This window comes from Pempheris klunzingeri, chromosome 24 (assembly GCF_042242105.1).
Source record: "Pempheris klunzingeri isolate RE-2024b chromosome 24, fPemKlu1.hap1, whole genome shotgun sequence".
Taxonomy (NCBI): domain Eukaryota; kingdom Metazoa; phylum Chordata; class Actinopteri; order Acropomatiformes; family Pempheridae; genus Pempheris; species Pempheris klunzingeri.
This window is the reverse complement of record NC_092035.1, coordinates 5,001-18,587: the sequence shown is the minus strand read 5'-3', so window position 1 is coordinate 18,587 and position 13,587 is coordinate 5,001. Positions and strand designations below refer to the sequence as shown.

The 13,587-nt window shown below is 45.8% G+C and overlaps 3 protein-coding genes across 5 annotated transcripts in view; 2 read left to right on the top strand and 1 right to left on the bottom strand.

The window, feature by feature from the left end:
• The first annotated feature begins 1,808 nt into the window (after nucleotides 1-1,808).
• On the top strand, nucleotides 1,809-9,322 carry cavin2b (caveolae associated protein 2b). The gene is made up of 6 exons (XM_070855553.1): nucleotides 1,809-2,119; nucleotides 3,375-3,515; nucleotides 3,615-3,716; nucleotides 5,251-5,517; nucleotides 5,612-5,764; nucleotides 6,970-9,322. Exons 1-6 carry the CDS (start codon nucleotides 1,871-1,873, stop codon nucleotides 7,366-7,368), a joined length of 1,311 nt encoding a protein of 436 aa, XP_070711654.1. The 5' UTR covers nucleotides 1,809-1,870; the 3' UTR covers nucleotides 7,369-9,322.
• A 1,267-nt stretch (nucleotides 9,323-10,589) lies between these two features.
• On the top strand, nucleotides 10,590-12,168 carry ebpl (EBP like). The gene is made up of 4 exons (XM_070855554.1): nucleotides 10,590-10,754; nucleotides 10,838-10,907; nucleotides 11,640-11,778; nucleotides 11,911-12,168. Exons 1-4 carry the CDS (start codon nucleotides 10,590-10,592, stop codon nucleotides 12,158-12,160), a joined length of 624 nt encoding a protein of 207 aa, XP_070711655.1. The 3' UTR covers nucleotides 12,161-12,168.
• A 255-nt stretch (nucleotides 12,169-12,423) lies between these two features.
• The window catches only part of arl11 (ADP-ribosylation factor-like 11), a 1,797-nt gene continuing 633 nt past the window's right edge, over nucleotides 12,424-13,587 (bottom strand). For all 3 annotated transcript variants that reach the window (XM_070855556.1, XM_070855557.1, XM_070855558.1), the window contains exons 4-5: nucleotides 13,395-13,572; nucleotides 12,424-12,711 (exon numbers count right to left, since the gene is read on the bottom strand). In XM_070855556.1, the coding sequence (XP_070711657.1) occupies nucleotides 12,583-12,711; nucleotides 13,395-13,572 (307 nt within the window). In that variant the 3' untranslated portion in view covers nucleotides 12,424-12,582. The remainder of the gene's footprint in view (nucleotides 12,712-13,394; nucleotides 13,573-13,587) is intronic.

Genomic DNA, 13,587 nt, shown 5'->3' with positions numbered 1-13,587 from the left:
TAAATAAAGATTGACTGATTTAACGTTTAAATGACTTCAAGTTCATGTTACAGTTTCAGGCTTGTTGAAGTTGTTCTTTAATCTGAAACCTTCCTATCTGGAGCTTTCACCTGGTCCAATGGTCTTCCGGGGGGGTGGGGGGGTGAGGGGTGGGATCTTGACATTCCTGAATCCCAGCACAGGGACAGGAACCCCCCCCCCCCAATGAGTGTATTGTGTTTGTGTGAATTCCATCATGCGATCATCTCTTCCTGTTTCCACCTCAATCCTATCTGACCTCCTGCAGAACTGTTCTCTGCTCTAACGCCGATGATAAACTGTTTAAAGTATAAAGAACCGTTCTCCGCACAGCGGATAGATGAATTAACCCAGAGTCACATGACCGGACTCGTCTGATTGCTGAAATTAAACGGAGTTCTTCACAGAACCACCACAGACCTGAACCTGGTTGCTTTACAGCTCAGAGACTTGATCCACATTGAACCCAAGGACCTGATCCTGAAGGGTTCTCAGGGCGTTCCAGTTCCCCATCTCTATTTTTTTGTAGTTGATTTCACGTTCATTTTGATTTGAAAGTTAACGTCCAGCTGTGAATCCTTTACGGAGGCCGGTTCCTCTAAGGGTCTCCTTAGGTTCCACTAATGTACTCTGAATATTTTACATGTGGTTCCTCAGTGTTCCTCTGAAGGTCCTCTAACACCCCCCTGGATTTCTCCTAAGGTTCTCCTCAGGTTCCACTAAGGTCGCCTAAGGTTCCTGTAAAGGTCTGTAATGTTCCATAAATGCTCCCCGAAGATAACCTAAGGTTTGCATACAATTCCTTTAAGGTTACATTAACATCCCCCAAAGTTCCTCAGAGGTTTTCCTAGTGTTCTCCTGAGGTTCCACTGTAGTTCCATAAACATACATAAGGTCTTTTATGATTGAACTTCCCACCAAATTCCATTCAAATTAGTCATGTTTTAAGATCAACTGTACCACCAAACAAACAGGACTGAATCATGGCCGTTCCACAGTGGAGGAAACAAACAGCCAGCAAACCAGCCAGTCCACAAAGAGTTCTCAGTTTTATACTTTAAATGTTAAAGGAGAACCTTAGAGTAATGTAACATTCAGGGTTCAGTCAGTGAAGCCTGGTTTAAAATGCTGAATTCTACAGTGAAGTTCTGAGTGTAGTAAAAACACCAGATCTCTATGAACAAACAGAGGGCGAGAGGGGGGGTGAGAGACACTCACACAAACAGGGAGGTTTCCTTCCAAATGACTTCACCTTAAAAACACGAGTGAGAGACCTACACACACACACACACACACACACACACACACACACACGGTCGTCATGGGAACTACCCCCCCCCGCCCCCGCGGGTGTGGTAGAGAGACACTGGGCTGCAGAGAGAGAGTTAACCCTTTATTAACACATATTTACTGCTTCATTTTATTTTCACTTTTTATTTTGGTGAATTTCCTCATTTATTCACATTTAGACCAGATTTAATTTTTATGAATTTACTTATTAAAGTATTTTCTGATTATGTTCATGTGTCTTTTCTTTGTTTTAGTTTTAAATGTTTTCAATTCTGTTTCATTACATTCTGCTGAAACAGCAGAGGTGAATGAGTCATTTCACATTAATGGTTTCCACTACAGCAGTAAAGGTGCAGTCCGTCTACATTCACACAGCCGTGGGAGTGAAGGGGTTAAAGGTGTGGATGCTTCCACCGTCGGGAAGTTGGACGGAAAGTTTTCCTGTGAGCCAACCAATCAGAGCGCAGCACACACACACACACACACACTCACATACACTCGGAGGGCGGGGATCGTCTCTGCAGCAGGAAACTTTCTGGTGTTTTTGTTCAACTCGGAGTCGATGTGTGAGGACGGAGTCATCATGGTGACCACCGAGACCCATCAGACCCAGGACCTACTGGTCCCCCACCAGGACCAAGACCACCAGGACCAGCTGGAGGAGACCCAGCCCTCCCCCTCGTCCCCCCTGGCAGGTTTGGACCCCGAGACGATGGGTCAGGGTCCCGTCAATGCCATCACGGTCCTCACGCTGTTGGACAAGCTGGTCCACATGCTGGACGCCGTCCAGGAAAACCAGAACAAGATGGAGGTGAGCTAAAGACCAGAACCAGAGACCAGGACTAGAGACCAAGACCAGAGACCAAGACCAGAGACCAGGACTAGAGACCAGAACCAGAGACCAGAGACCAGAATCAGAACCAGTACTGAGATCAGCACTAGCTCCAGGACCTGGGCTGACAAGTTTCCAGGCTCGGGGCTGGAAAACTTCAAACTGTCCAAACCAAACTCCACTTAAAAAACAGCTGATTTAGGCTGATTAGCTGTAACTGTCTGATTCAGGATCAGTTTTTGTCTTTGGGACTGTGTCTCTCCTCGCTCAGTGCGTAGCTGTGTTTTTCTCCCTTTAAGGAAAAGGCTTTAAGGAAAGCTTTGACAACAAAGATCTAATTTAGGCCAACGCTCAGGTGTCACATGACCCGTGGCGGCCCTCTGGGCTGCAGGTTTCAGCTGTTAGTAGACATGATGCTGGATTCCTCACATGTTTCTCATTTTAAGATGCTTCAGCTGAAAGTCTCTGCTGTCTGAGACTCCTCCAGAATAAGACTCTGCTTTAACCAGCGTTTGGAGCTGCTTCCTGTCAGTGTGGATGAGTGGTTGTGGTTTCCATGTCAGATGGTATGTGAATAATAACATGTTAGAACTGGTTCCTGTCAGGCTGCAGGTTAAAATGTCCTCCTGACTTGTGGTTACAGCTAACACCCAATGTGATGTAAAAACAGGTAAAATGTGATGGGAGATCATTAAAGCAGGGCGATCAGACTTCATGTGAACTTTTTGAGTTAACGTGTTGTTGGCGTATTGTTGACGTGTTGTTTACAAGTTGTTGATGTTTTGCTGACATGTTGATGTTGTGTTGTTGACTTGTTAATGTGTTGATGTGTTGTTGACATGTTGTTGATGTGTAGGTGTGTTGTTGACGTGTTCAGTAACATTGGAGGCTGTGGAGGTCAATGATTCAGTGGAGTTAACATGTTGTAGTTTTAGTTGTTTAGTTGTTCTCAGTGACTCGATGAGGAAAACGATGTTCCAATGGCGTCACGTTAACTGCTAACTAGCTAAACTGTCTTCTGGCATCCATGTTTTTTAGCAGCGTTGCCTAGCAAAGATGTTCTCATGACGTAACCGCTTTAATGCCAAATGTGTTCACGACTTCCTGTGTCATAACCACAAGCTCAGTCATCAGACATGTGACCAATCAGGAGAGGCACCTGACTGTCGCCAGGAGATGGACAGGGAGGGCTTGGTCAGGGGGATCCAGGCTGATCTCTGATTGGTTGTTTCAGGTGCACCAGGTGGAGATGGAGGGCGTGGTCAGGGGGATCCAGGCTGATATGACCAAACTCTCCAAGAGCCACAGTCACACCTCCAACACCGTCAGCAAGCTGCTGGACAAGAGCCGTAAGCTGTCTGTCACCATGAAGGAGGTACCACACCTGGACACATCACACCTGTCTCACCTGTGACTGAATCTGTCCCACATGTCTCACCTCTCAGGTGGGCTGAACGTGTGCTTGTGTGTGCAGGTGCGTGATAAGATGGAGCGTCAGGGAGTCCAGGTGAAGAAGCTGGAGGCGAACCACACCCACCTGATCAACAGGAACAACTTCAAGGTCCTCATCTTCCAGGTGAGAGAGACGGGAGGTCAGAGGTCAGGCGAGTAGTGCTATCACTAGTATCACTAGTACTATGTGTAGTATCACTGAGCTGTTGGTTTCCAGTCTGTGACCTTATTTGGTCATAATAGTCGTAGTATTATCAGTACTAGCATCATCAGCATTAGTTCTAGTACTGTAGTAATAGTAATTGTAGTAGTAGTACATGTTAGTGACCTTATTTGGTCGTCAGCTGCTGCAGGAACTGAACTGGAAACATTTTATGGAAACACAGAGGTCATCGTGTGGTCATGTGATCATGTGGTCTGGTTGCCATGGTTACTGTGTATGTTCTGATTGTGTACTCTGTGTTGTACTGTGTAGTACTGTGCATGTACTCTATAGTATCAGTGTATACTCTGTTGTACTGTGTGTACTCTGTGTAGTACTCTGTTTAGTATTCTATGTGTCTCTCTGACTCGTTCCCGTCCTCCCTAAAATTCCCAGCATTCCTCAGGGCGGCGTGGCTCCCTGTCAGCCTTTTAACCCTTCAGTCTCCTGGGCTTCAACAATGTTTTATTGACAAAAGTCTGTGGATGGTCACATGACCCTGTTAATGTCACCTGACAGTCACATTGATTAACTGAAGGGATGGTTAATCAGCCATTAAAAACCTTTTAATCATCAAATTCACTGAATTCGCCCTTTAATTAACAAACTGCTGTCGATCTGGTGTTCAAGATCAGAGATGTGAAATTATTGTGTAAGTTAAAGGGAACATCATGTCCCATTTTGATTCTTCTCAGTTTGTTACTGTTCCTATTTAAGTTCCTGGATGTTTTGTTTTCATCTTTTCAGATTAAAGACCGAAGGTTAAAGGAACCTTGTGGAACCAAACATCTAATGTTTTCAGGGCTAAATTCATGGTTAATCGATGGTTCTGATGGGCATTTGCCAAATTTGGGGAAGAACTGGACTGAACTGGTCTGCAAATAACCATCATAACAATCACATATTACACTGTTATATATGAACAGCTCTCCACATAGGCTTAGGTTCCCCTCAGGTTCCTCTTGTGTTACCCTTAGGTTCCCTAGGATTCTCCTACGGTAACCTATGGTTCTCCCTAGCATTCTCCTAAGGTAACCTTAAGGTTTCCCTAAGGTTCTCCCTATCATTCTCCTAAGGTAACCTTAAGGTTCCCTCTAGCATTCCCCTAAGGTAACCTTAAGCTTTCCCTAAGGTTCCCCTAGCATTCTCCTAAGGTAACCTTAAGGTTTTCCTACGGTTCCCCTAGCATTCTCCTCAGGTAACCTTAAGGTTCCCCTAGCATTCTCTTAAGGTAACCCCCAGGCTCCCATAGTATTCTTCCAAGGTAACCGTAAGGTTTCCGTAAGACTTCCCTAGCATTTTCCTAAGGTAACCCCAAGGGTCCCTTCGTATTCTCCGAAGGTAACCTTAAGGTTTCCCTAAGGTTCCTGTAAAGTTCCTTTAATCTTACACTGAGGTTCCACTCAAACCAATAAGGTTCTCTGATTATTTCCTCAACACCCCCCACCCACTCCAGGAGGAGAACGAGATCCCCTCCAGTGTCTTTGTGAAGGACCCTCCTCCTTACCCCCGTGATGAGATCCTGGAGGAAGGCGATGAGTCAGAGCTGGGTGTTGTTGACGGCAACCGTTCCCAAGAGGGTGGGCTCCAGACCATTGACCTATCGTCTGACGAGGATGTCGGGCTGGAGGCGGAGCCAGAGGAGGAGGAGGCGTGGCCTTATGACCTGGAGAACATGGAAAAGTCCAGAGCTGAGAAGCTGAAACGCTCCAGTCTGAAGAAGGTCAGAACCACAGACAGGTGATCAGACATGCAGACGGTGGTTTAGATAGACAGGTATTCAGTCAGACAGGTGTACCTCTCTCTCTCTCACTCAGGTGGACAGCCTGAAGAAGGCGTTCTCCAGGCAGAACATTGAGAAGAAGATGACAAAGATTGGGACGAAGATCGTCTCTCAGGAGCAGCGAGAGAAGATCAAACAGAAGACGTCCAGTCTGAAGGTTTCCCCGCTGACCTTCAGCATCAGGAAGGTACCAGGTTCTCCATTATTATCACACCCTAAGTTCCTCTAAGGTTCCCCTGACATGTCCCAGAGCCACTCCGAAGGTTGCCCCAAAGGTTCCCTTAAATTGTCCCTGAGGTTCCCCTAAAGAGTCCCCCAAGGTTCCCTTAAAGCAGGGGTGCCCAATACGTTGAAGGCAGTGTGGGTAGATCACGTGACGTTAAAAAAAAGATTTTAGTCCATCACCTATCATCCCTAATTAGGACTAAGTGGTTTAGAAAATGAACAAATGTTTATATCCTCCCTATGGTGTTTGCGACTTGATTGACGTACAGGGCGGCCAGTCTGAGATCTCTTCTCTGCTACGGGTCACGGACAGGGACACGAGCGGTCAGACGTGCTGGCTACTGCAAAACTCCAGCGAGCGAAGTGACCTAGTTAGCCTTCCAATTTATATCTACTAAAGAAGGGATATTCTGGGATGGGGAACTGGACAGGAAGGGATATTTGACTCCATTCAGTGCAAGTCATCAGAGTAAGGTAGTGACCATAAATGTATTGAATGTTCCAATTACTCTTGTCACTTGTGTGCAATATTGATGGTTACATCACTGTTTGTCACCTATGTTCATTACAGCTTTTATGTGTAATACCAGGGTTACATTAGCTGCAGTTATGCAGTGTACGCCAACATATATTGCATATATAAAGTATACTCAGTATATGTTTAGCATTTATAATGTAGGTAGATCATTTTGACCTGGTCATTTTAAAAGTAGCTCGCAACACAAAAAAGTGTGGGCACCCCTGCCTTAAAGGTTCCCCTAAAGTTTTCACAGATGTTCCCCTAAAGTTTTTTTGTGGTTCTCCTGAAGTCACATTGACTTTCCTCTAAGTTTACCCCAAGGTTCCCCTTTAGTACCTCAAAGGTCCTCTAAGGTTACCCTAGCAATCCAATTTAGGTAACCAGAGGATCCCTGAACAACCTAAAGATCCTCCTTCATATTTTCGGAAAGTTCCTCTAAGGTTCCTCTTATAAAGTTCCTCACAGTTTCCCTAATGTTCATCCTTCAAGGTTCTCCTGATGGTCCTTTAAAATCCCTCCATGGTTCCATTAATGTTTCTCCAAGGTTCCCCTTACATAACACTCTATTATAGGTAACTCACGTTTCACTCATGTTTCCCCTGAGGTTCCTCTAAAATGACTCTATGGTTCTCTGTCTCTGTTTTTAGCCTCGCAGCAGCTCTGACTCTCAGCCCCCTGAAGACCCCACTCAGACCGGGGAGTCGGCCTTCACCGAAGCCAACATCCAGCTCTCCCCGCTGGGCAGTGCTGGGGAGGAGGTCCCCTTCACTGATGTCCATGAACAGCTGGCTCCAGCCAGGCAGCAGGAGGAGGAGGGGGTGAAGGAGGGAGCAGGAGAGGAGGAGGTGAAGGAGGAGGAGGTGAGGGAGAAGGAGGAAGCAGGCGAAGAGGAGGTGAAGGAGGAGGCAGGAGCAGGCGACGAGGCGGAACGTGTGGAGGCGACAGGTGTGGAGGCCTGTGACCTGTCGGTGGTTTCAGAGGGAGCCAATGAGGAGTTTGCTTTGTCCTCCACTCTTCCTCAGGAGGAGGAAAAGGAGGAACCCTAAACACAGAGTCACATTCACAGAGGTTCATCAACCACAGAACAGATCTGAACAACATTCGGTGGAACCCTCCTCTCCTTCTTCTGCTCTCTGAGAGGTAGATGGATGGAAACTGTTAGCTTATCTTAGCATAAAGCCTGGAACCTGGGGGAACATTAGACCTGGTTCTGTCCGAGGGAACAAACGATTCCTCTACATGCCCCCCAATGTTCCTCCCGGTTTCTGTAATGTTCACTTAAAGTTTCCTTAAGTATCCCCAAAGGGGGAACAGATCTCCTGATGCTCCCCCGAGGTTGACCCATGCTTTCCATGAGGTTCTTTCCTGGTTTCCCTAAAAACCCCCCCTCAGATTCAATTAAATGGTTCCTTGAGGTTCCTCTAAAGTTCCTTTATGGTTGATCTGAAGTTCATTTAAGCTAAGCTAACCCTTAACATTCTCTCAATGTACCCACAAGGTGCCTTTAAAGAACCTCAGATCTTTTCCCACAGAGGTTCCATCAAAGTTCCCCTAATAGGTTCCACAGGATTCCTCTAAGGTTTGTTTGCAGTCTTTGTGCTAAGCTAAGCTAACAGCTGCTGGCTGCAGGGTGATTTTTCTTAAAGAAGCCGAGGGTTCCACTAAATCTCCAACATTTTTACTTTTAATGAACAAAAAACATACAAAACACCCGTTTATTTCAGTTCTGTATGAAGTTGGAGAATTTTAATGTTAAATTCTTAAATATATAAACACATTATGTTTGTCGTTTTACTGAACGTGAAGTGTTTTCATTTGAAACGTTCTTCATGTTTCTTCTTTTGTTCCTAAACTGGTGACTGATAGAAACATGATTACTAATAATCAAAAACATTTAGGCAATATGAAGTGGAACCCAACTGAACACCTGTACCTCTCCATGACCCTCACACACAGAACATGGTGCTAAACAGATTCCTGAAAACATTCCTCTCATGCTTCTCTAATGTTCCTCTAATGTTCCACTGAATGTTTCAATAATTCTGTACTTGCCTTGAGGTTCCTCTGGATGTTTCTCCAAGTCTCCTTAAGGTTAGCCTAACATTCCCCAAAGGATCACTTCTGTTTCACTACCTTCAGGGCCCCTAACATTTTCTTAAGGTACCCCAAGATTCCTGTAACATTCCCATATTCTAAGGTTCCACTAAGCATTCCCTTAAGGCACTGCCAAAGTTCCTATAATACCCCTCAAGGTTTTCAAGTTCCCTGTAAGTTCCCCCAAGGTTAGTTAATTTCCCCTAGGGTTCCTCCAAGGTCCCCCCAAGCTTCCTCTAACATTCCACTTGGGTAGCACTCTAAGGTTCCCTTAAGTTTCCACTGAGGTCCCACCAAATGTTTTCTTTAGGTTCTCCTGATGTCCCTATATGTTGACGGATGTTCCTGTGATGCATTCTGTGTGCTGTCTGAAATGTTTTTAATAGAAATTATGTTATTGATTTGTTTCTACCGATCAATAAGTCGATGTTTATCTCCACTGAGTAAGAACCTGTAACCTGTTATTGATTTAACTGCTTATTAATGACCCTGAAGTATTAATCAGAGAACTGGTGACGGAGAACCTGATCAATAGACCTGATCCATAGACCTCATCAATTAGTTTGTTTTAGTTAAACTGATGAATCAATCAATGATATAAACTATAGTTTGTTTCATTGGTTCATATTGATGTTAAATCATAGTTATGGTTAGTTATGTTTAAATAGAGTTTGTTAATATAGTTTGTGTCATTGATCCGTCGTTCAGCTGTTCTGTTGTTTCAGGTTTAACGTCACTCATTCGTTTTTTTCTTGTTCTTTTGTTCTGTTGACTCAAAGAGAAACTTTCTGCTACCAAAGAGCATTTCCTGTTTGATCTTGTGACCTGTTTCCTGTCAGTTATCCACCAGGTGCGTGAGACTCACCTGGACTTGACATGTAATCAATAAAACTCAGTGTGACCACGGTTCTGTTTCTTGTCTCTCACTGACGTCTGATTTCTTCAGATCTTTGATCAGCTGGTTTCTGTTTTTAAAGTGAGACGATTAAAATAAACATTCGTCCTCACAAAGAAACATTTATATTGATAATCAGAGAAGCCCTCTGATTGGCTGATGTGTCTGCTGTGACTTCACTAAATCACCCCTGCAGGGTCAGTTGGCTGCTTTGGTTCCTGAAATCAGTTTATTGGTTTACAGAGTCTTGGCCTGTTACCTGATCTGTGCTAAAGTGTTGCAGGTTTCTTGTTAACGGAGAGTGTAGCCGCCGTCTCCTGACTCATTAGGACCATGTGTTTTAGGATCACTGTGAGGGTTCAGGTTGGTTGTTAACATCAGAGTGTCGCCTCCAGCTGGATGAACTCTGTCACTGCTTCTTCTCTTCTCTAACTCATTCAGCCGGGTTTCTGTTTATTTTGTGGGTGTTTTACTGTATTTCATTATCTCTACTAAATGTAAACTTTGCTGTGATTTAAAGAACCTTTTAATGCCTGTAAAACTATATGGATTCATTAATGAACCTATAAAATGGTTCTACAATGATCCATAGATGTTCTGAGATAAAGAACCCAAAGAGGGTATATGTAGAATCGGTTGTTTTATGAATGGAGTCTGGTTTGGAGTCAGACTCTGGTGACCTTTGACCTCTGTTGGAGGAGGCAGGGTCAGGCAGTGGGGTGTTCTCATCAGCATCCAATGAGAGGCCTTGTGGGCCGGAGTTAACCAGTAGAGAGAGGGACTGGAGGCGGAGCCTGATACTTCACCCCACATTCACACAGGTTGGTCTCAGGTCTTCATCTAGAGTCCTTCTGAGCACAGTACTACTGCTACTACAACTACTGCTACTACTACTACTGCTACTACAACTACTGCTACTACTACTACTGCAACTACTACTACTGCTACTACTACTACTGCTACTGCAACTACTACTACTACTACTACTGCAACTACTGCTACTACTACTACAACTACTACTACTACTACTGCAACTACTACTACTAGTACTACTGCAACTACTGCTACTACTACTACTGCTACTGCAACTACTACTATTACTATTGCAACTACTACTACTACAACTACTACTACTGCAACTACTACTACTACTACTGCAACTATTACTACTGCTGCTGCTTCTGCTACTGCTACTGCTACTGCTCCCCCTCCTCTTCCTCCTCCTCCCTCTCCTCCTCTTCCTTCTCTTCCTCCTCCTCCTCTTCCTCCTGACCTCAGATGGACTCCGGGCTCTCGTTGGTGTCCGTCTTGTCTCTGTTAGCGTGTAGTGTCCAGGTGTTAGCTGCCGTCCTGCTAGCACGCAGGTATGGTGGGCGGAGCTCAGCAGAGGACAGGTGGGTCCTGCTTTGGCTCTTCTATGATGTCATCGTCCATCTGACACTGGTACGACCAATCAGGGCGGGTTTCATACGTCTCTGTCCTCCTCAGTTGGATGTTTGTCGTTTATTGCTTACTGTTGTTGTCAGGAGGGGCCATTTGTGTACATGTCTGTGGGGGGGACGGTGGAGACATCTGAGGGTCCGCTGGCTGAACTCTGTGAGTTTAACTTTCAGACTCATGTACTTAATTGGAGTATTTATACTAGGTGTTACTGTACTGCAGTACATACACAGCTGTACACTACAAATCAGACGGTTTAGGCAGCCTCCTGTATACTTCTACTCCCCTACTGCAGAACATTTAATTGACTGCAGTAATGGCGCGTTTCCACTAGTACCTACTCGGCTCGACTCGGTTTGGTTGCGTTTCCATTACAGTAGCGTACCACCTCAAAGTGGGGGGGTCGTCATAGCAAGGTGGCCCGAAACTCCGGTGGTGTAATTTGTATACGGCACAAACAAACACAACTAAGGACCTGGAGCGTTTGGTTTGCATGTATCCGTTTACCTCGTTCACAGAAATAATAAAAACGCCCGGTCTGTTTCCAGGGTTTTAAAAACGGCGGGTTTGATTCTTGTGAACGAGTCGTTTTCGTGACTCATCAAGTGACGCCGCTCCCTGGCCAATCGGTGGCCTGCAGTCTGGTGACGTTGCATTTTCAGCTCGACTCAGCTTGCTTGGAACCCCGACCAAGGAGGTACTAAAATGGTACCTGGTACCAGGTACTAGCGCTGGTGGAAACGTAACCAAACCGAATCGAGTCGAGTCGAGCCAAGTAGGTACTAGTGGAAATGCGCCATAACATTTTAAAGGCAGGACTTTTTGTCAGTAGTGTAGTAGTCAGTAGAATGTATCTGTCTCTCTCTCCACCTGTCTGTCTCTCTGTAGGGAGGGAGTACAGTAAAGCCGACACTCGTTGGCTCGTTTCTGATCCGACGATCGTTTCCATCGAGATTCTGACCGTCGTCCTGGACTCTGCACTGGCTCTGCTGCTGATCCACGCAGTACTGAAGGACAAGTACTACAGGTACTAATACTACGACAAGTACTACAAGTACTAGACTGGACTCCTGGACTGGGTTGAATATATATACTGTAAAGTGTATACAGATGTAGTATTTATACTCTGTGTACTGTGTGTATTTGTGTGTATCTGCAGACACTTCCTGCAGGTGGCTCTGAGCGTGTGCGAGTTGTATGGCGGCTGGATGACCTTCTGTCCTGATTGGCTGATGGGCAGTCCTCACCTAGACACGTCCAGCCGGCTCCACCTATGGGTCTACCTGGTTCTCTTCAATGGGCTCTGGGTCCTGGTCCCGGTCCTGCTGCTGGTCCAATCCTGGTTCTCTCTGAGGAGTCTGCACACACTCAGAACCAACAACCATGACGGAACCAGGAAGAACATCTGAACAATTAGGACCTGGACAGCTGACTGATGATCAGCCGATTGATTTCTGAACTCAAATCAATAAATTGATTTAAAATTGAACAGCAGGAAACAGTCCGGTCATATTTTATCTCCTCACACAGACACAGAACCCGTTCTTTTAATCTGCCTTCTGATTGGATACCAGGCAGAATTCAGATGGGAAAACACTGCATATTGATTGGATGAAATAATTCATATTTATCAGCAAGTTTGATGAGCAAAAACAGAATATAAATCAATCACTATGATCAATCATCTTTATTGATTATCACATCACAATCAATCATCTCTACTGTTTGATTATTACATCTTTACACCAAGTGTCATTCAGTACAAATACATGAAAATTCTTGTTTAAATTTGAACCCCTCATTCTCCTCCTCTTCCTCCTCCTCCTCCTCCTCAGCTCTTCCTGATCATCTTGCTGACAGAGATGAAGGCCTGCTGGAGGCCGAGTCCCTTCAGAGCACTGCAGGCCTGAATCTCCCACAGACGGTCTGAGTAACGATGAAGATCCAACTGTCTGGAGACCTGAGGAGGAAGAGGAGGATCAGAGAGAGGAAGAGGAGGAGGATCCGAGAGAGGAGGAGGAGGAGGGTCAGAGAGAGGAGGAGGAGGAAGGAGGGTCAGAGAGAGGAAGAGGAGGAAGAAGAGGGTCAGAGAGAGGAGGAGGAAGAGGAGGAGGGTCAGAGAGAGGAAGAGGAGGAAGAAGAGGGTCAGAGAGAGGAAGAGGAAGAGGAGGAGGGTCAGAGAGAGGAAGAGGAGGAAGAAGAGGGTCAGAGAGAGGAGGAGGAAGAGGAGGAGGGTCAGAGAGAGGAAGAGGAGGAGGGTCAGAGAGAGGAAGAGGAGGAAGAAGAGGGTCAGAGAGAGGAGGAGGGTCAGAGAGAGGAGGAGGAAGAGGAGGAGGGTCATAGTGGTAGGTCAGGTGTAAATGTTTGAATTAACAACATGAAAATAAAATAATTCTCTGGGGGTTTCGGAGGTTCTTGGAGGTTCTTGGGGTTCTCTGGGGTTCTCAGGGTTTTTTGGCTCTTGAGGTTCTTCCGTGTGGCCGTGTTTCGTACCTCATCAATGGTTATGGGTTCTTAGCATTCTCACGGGGGCTCTCTGGGGTTCTCCGTGTTCTCAGTGCTCTTAACGTGCTGTGTGTTGTAACTATCACATAGTAATGGGTTCTCTGGGTTCTAGGGATCTTAGTGCGCTGTGTGTCGTACCTCCCGTATGGTCATGGAGTTGGGCAGGTCCTTCTTGTTGGCGAGAACCATCAGAGGAACCTGTCGCAGCCTCTCGTCACTCAGAACCTTCCTCAGGGCCTGCTGGGCCTCCGGCAGGCGGCTCGGATCGCTGCTGTCCACCACGAAGACCAGAGCGCGGCACTCATCCAGGAAGAACCTGAGGAAGAACAGT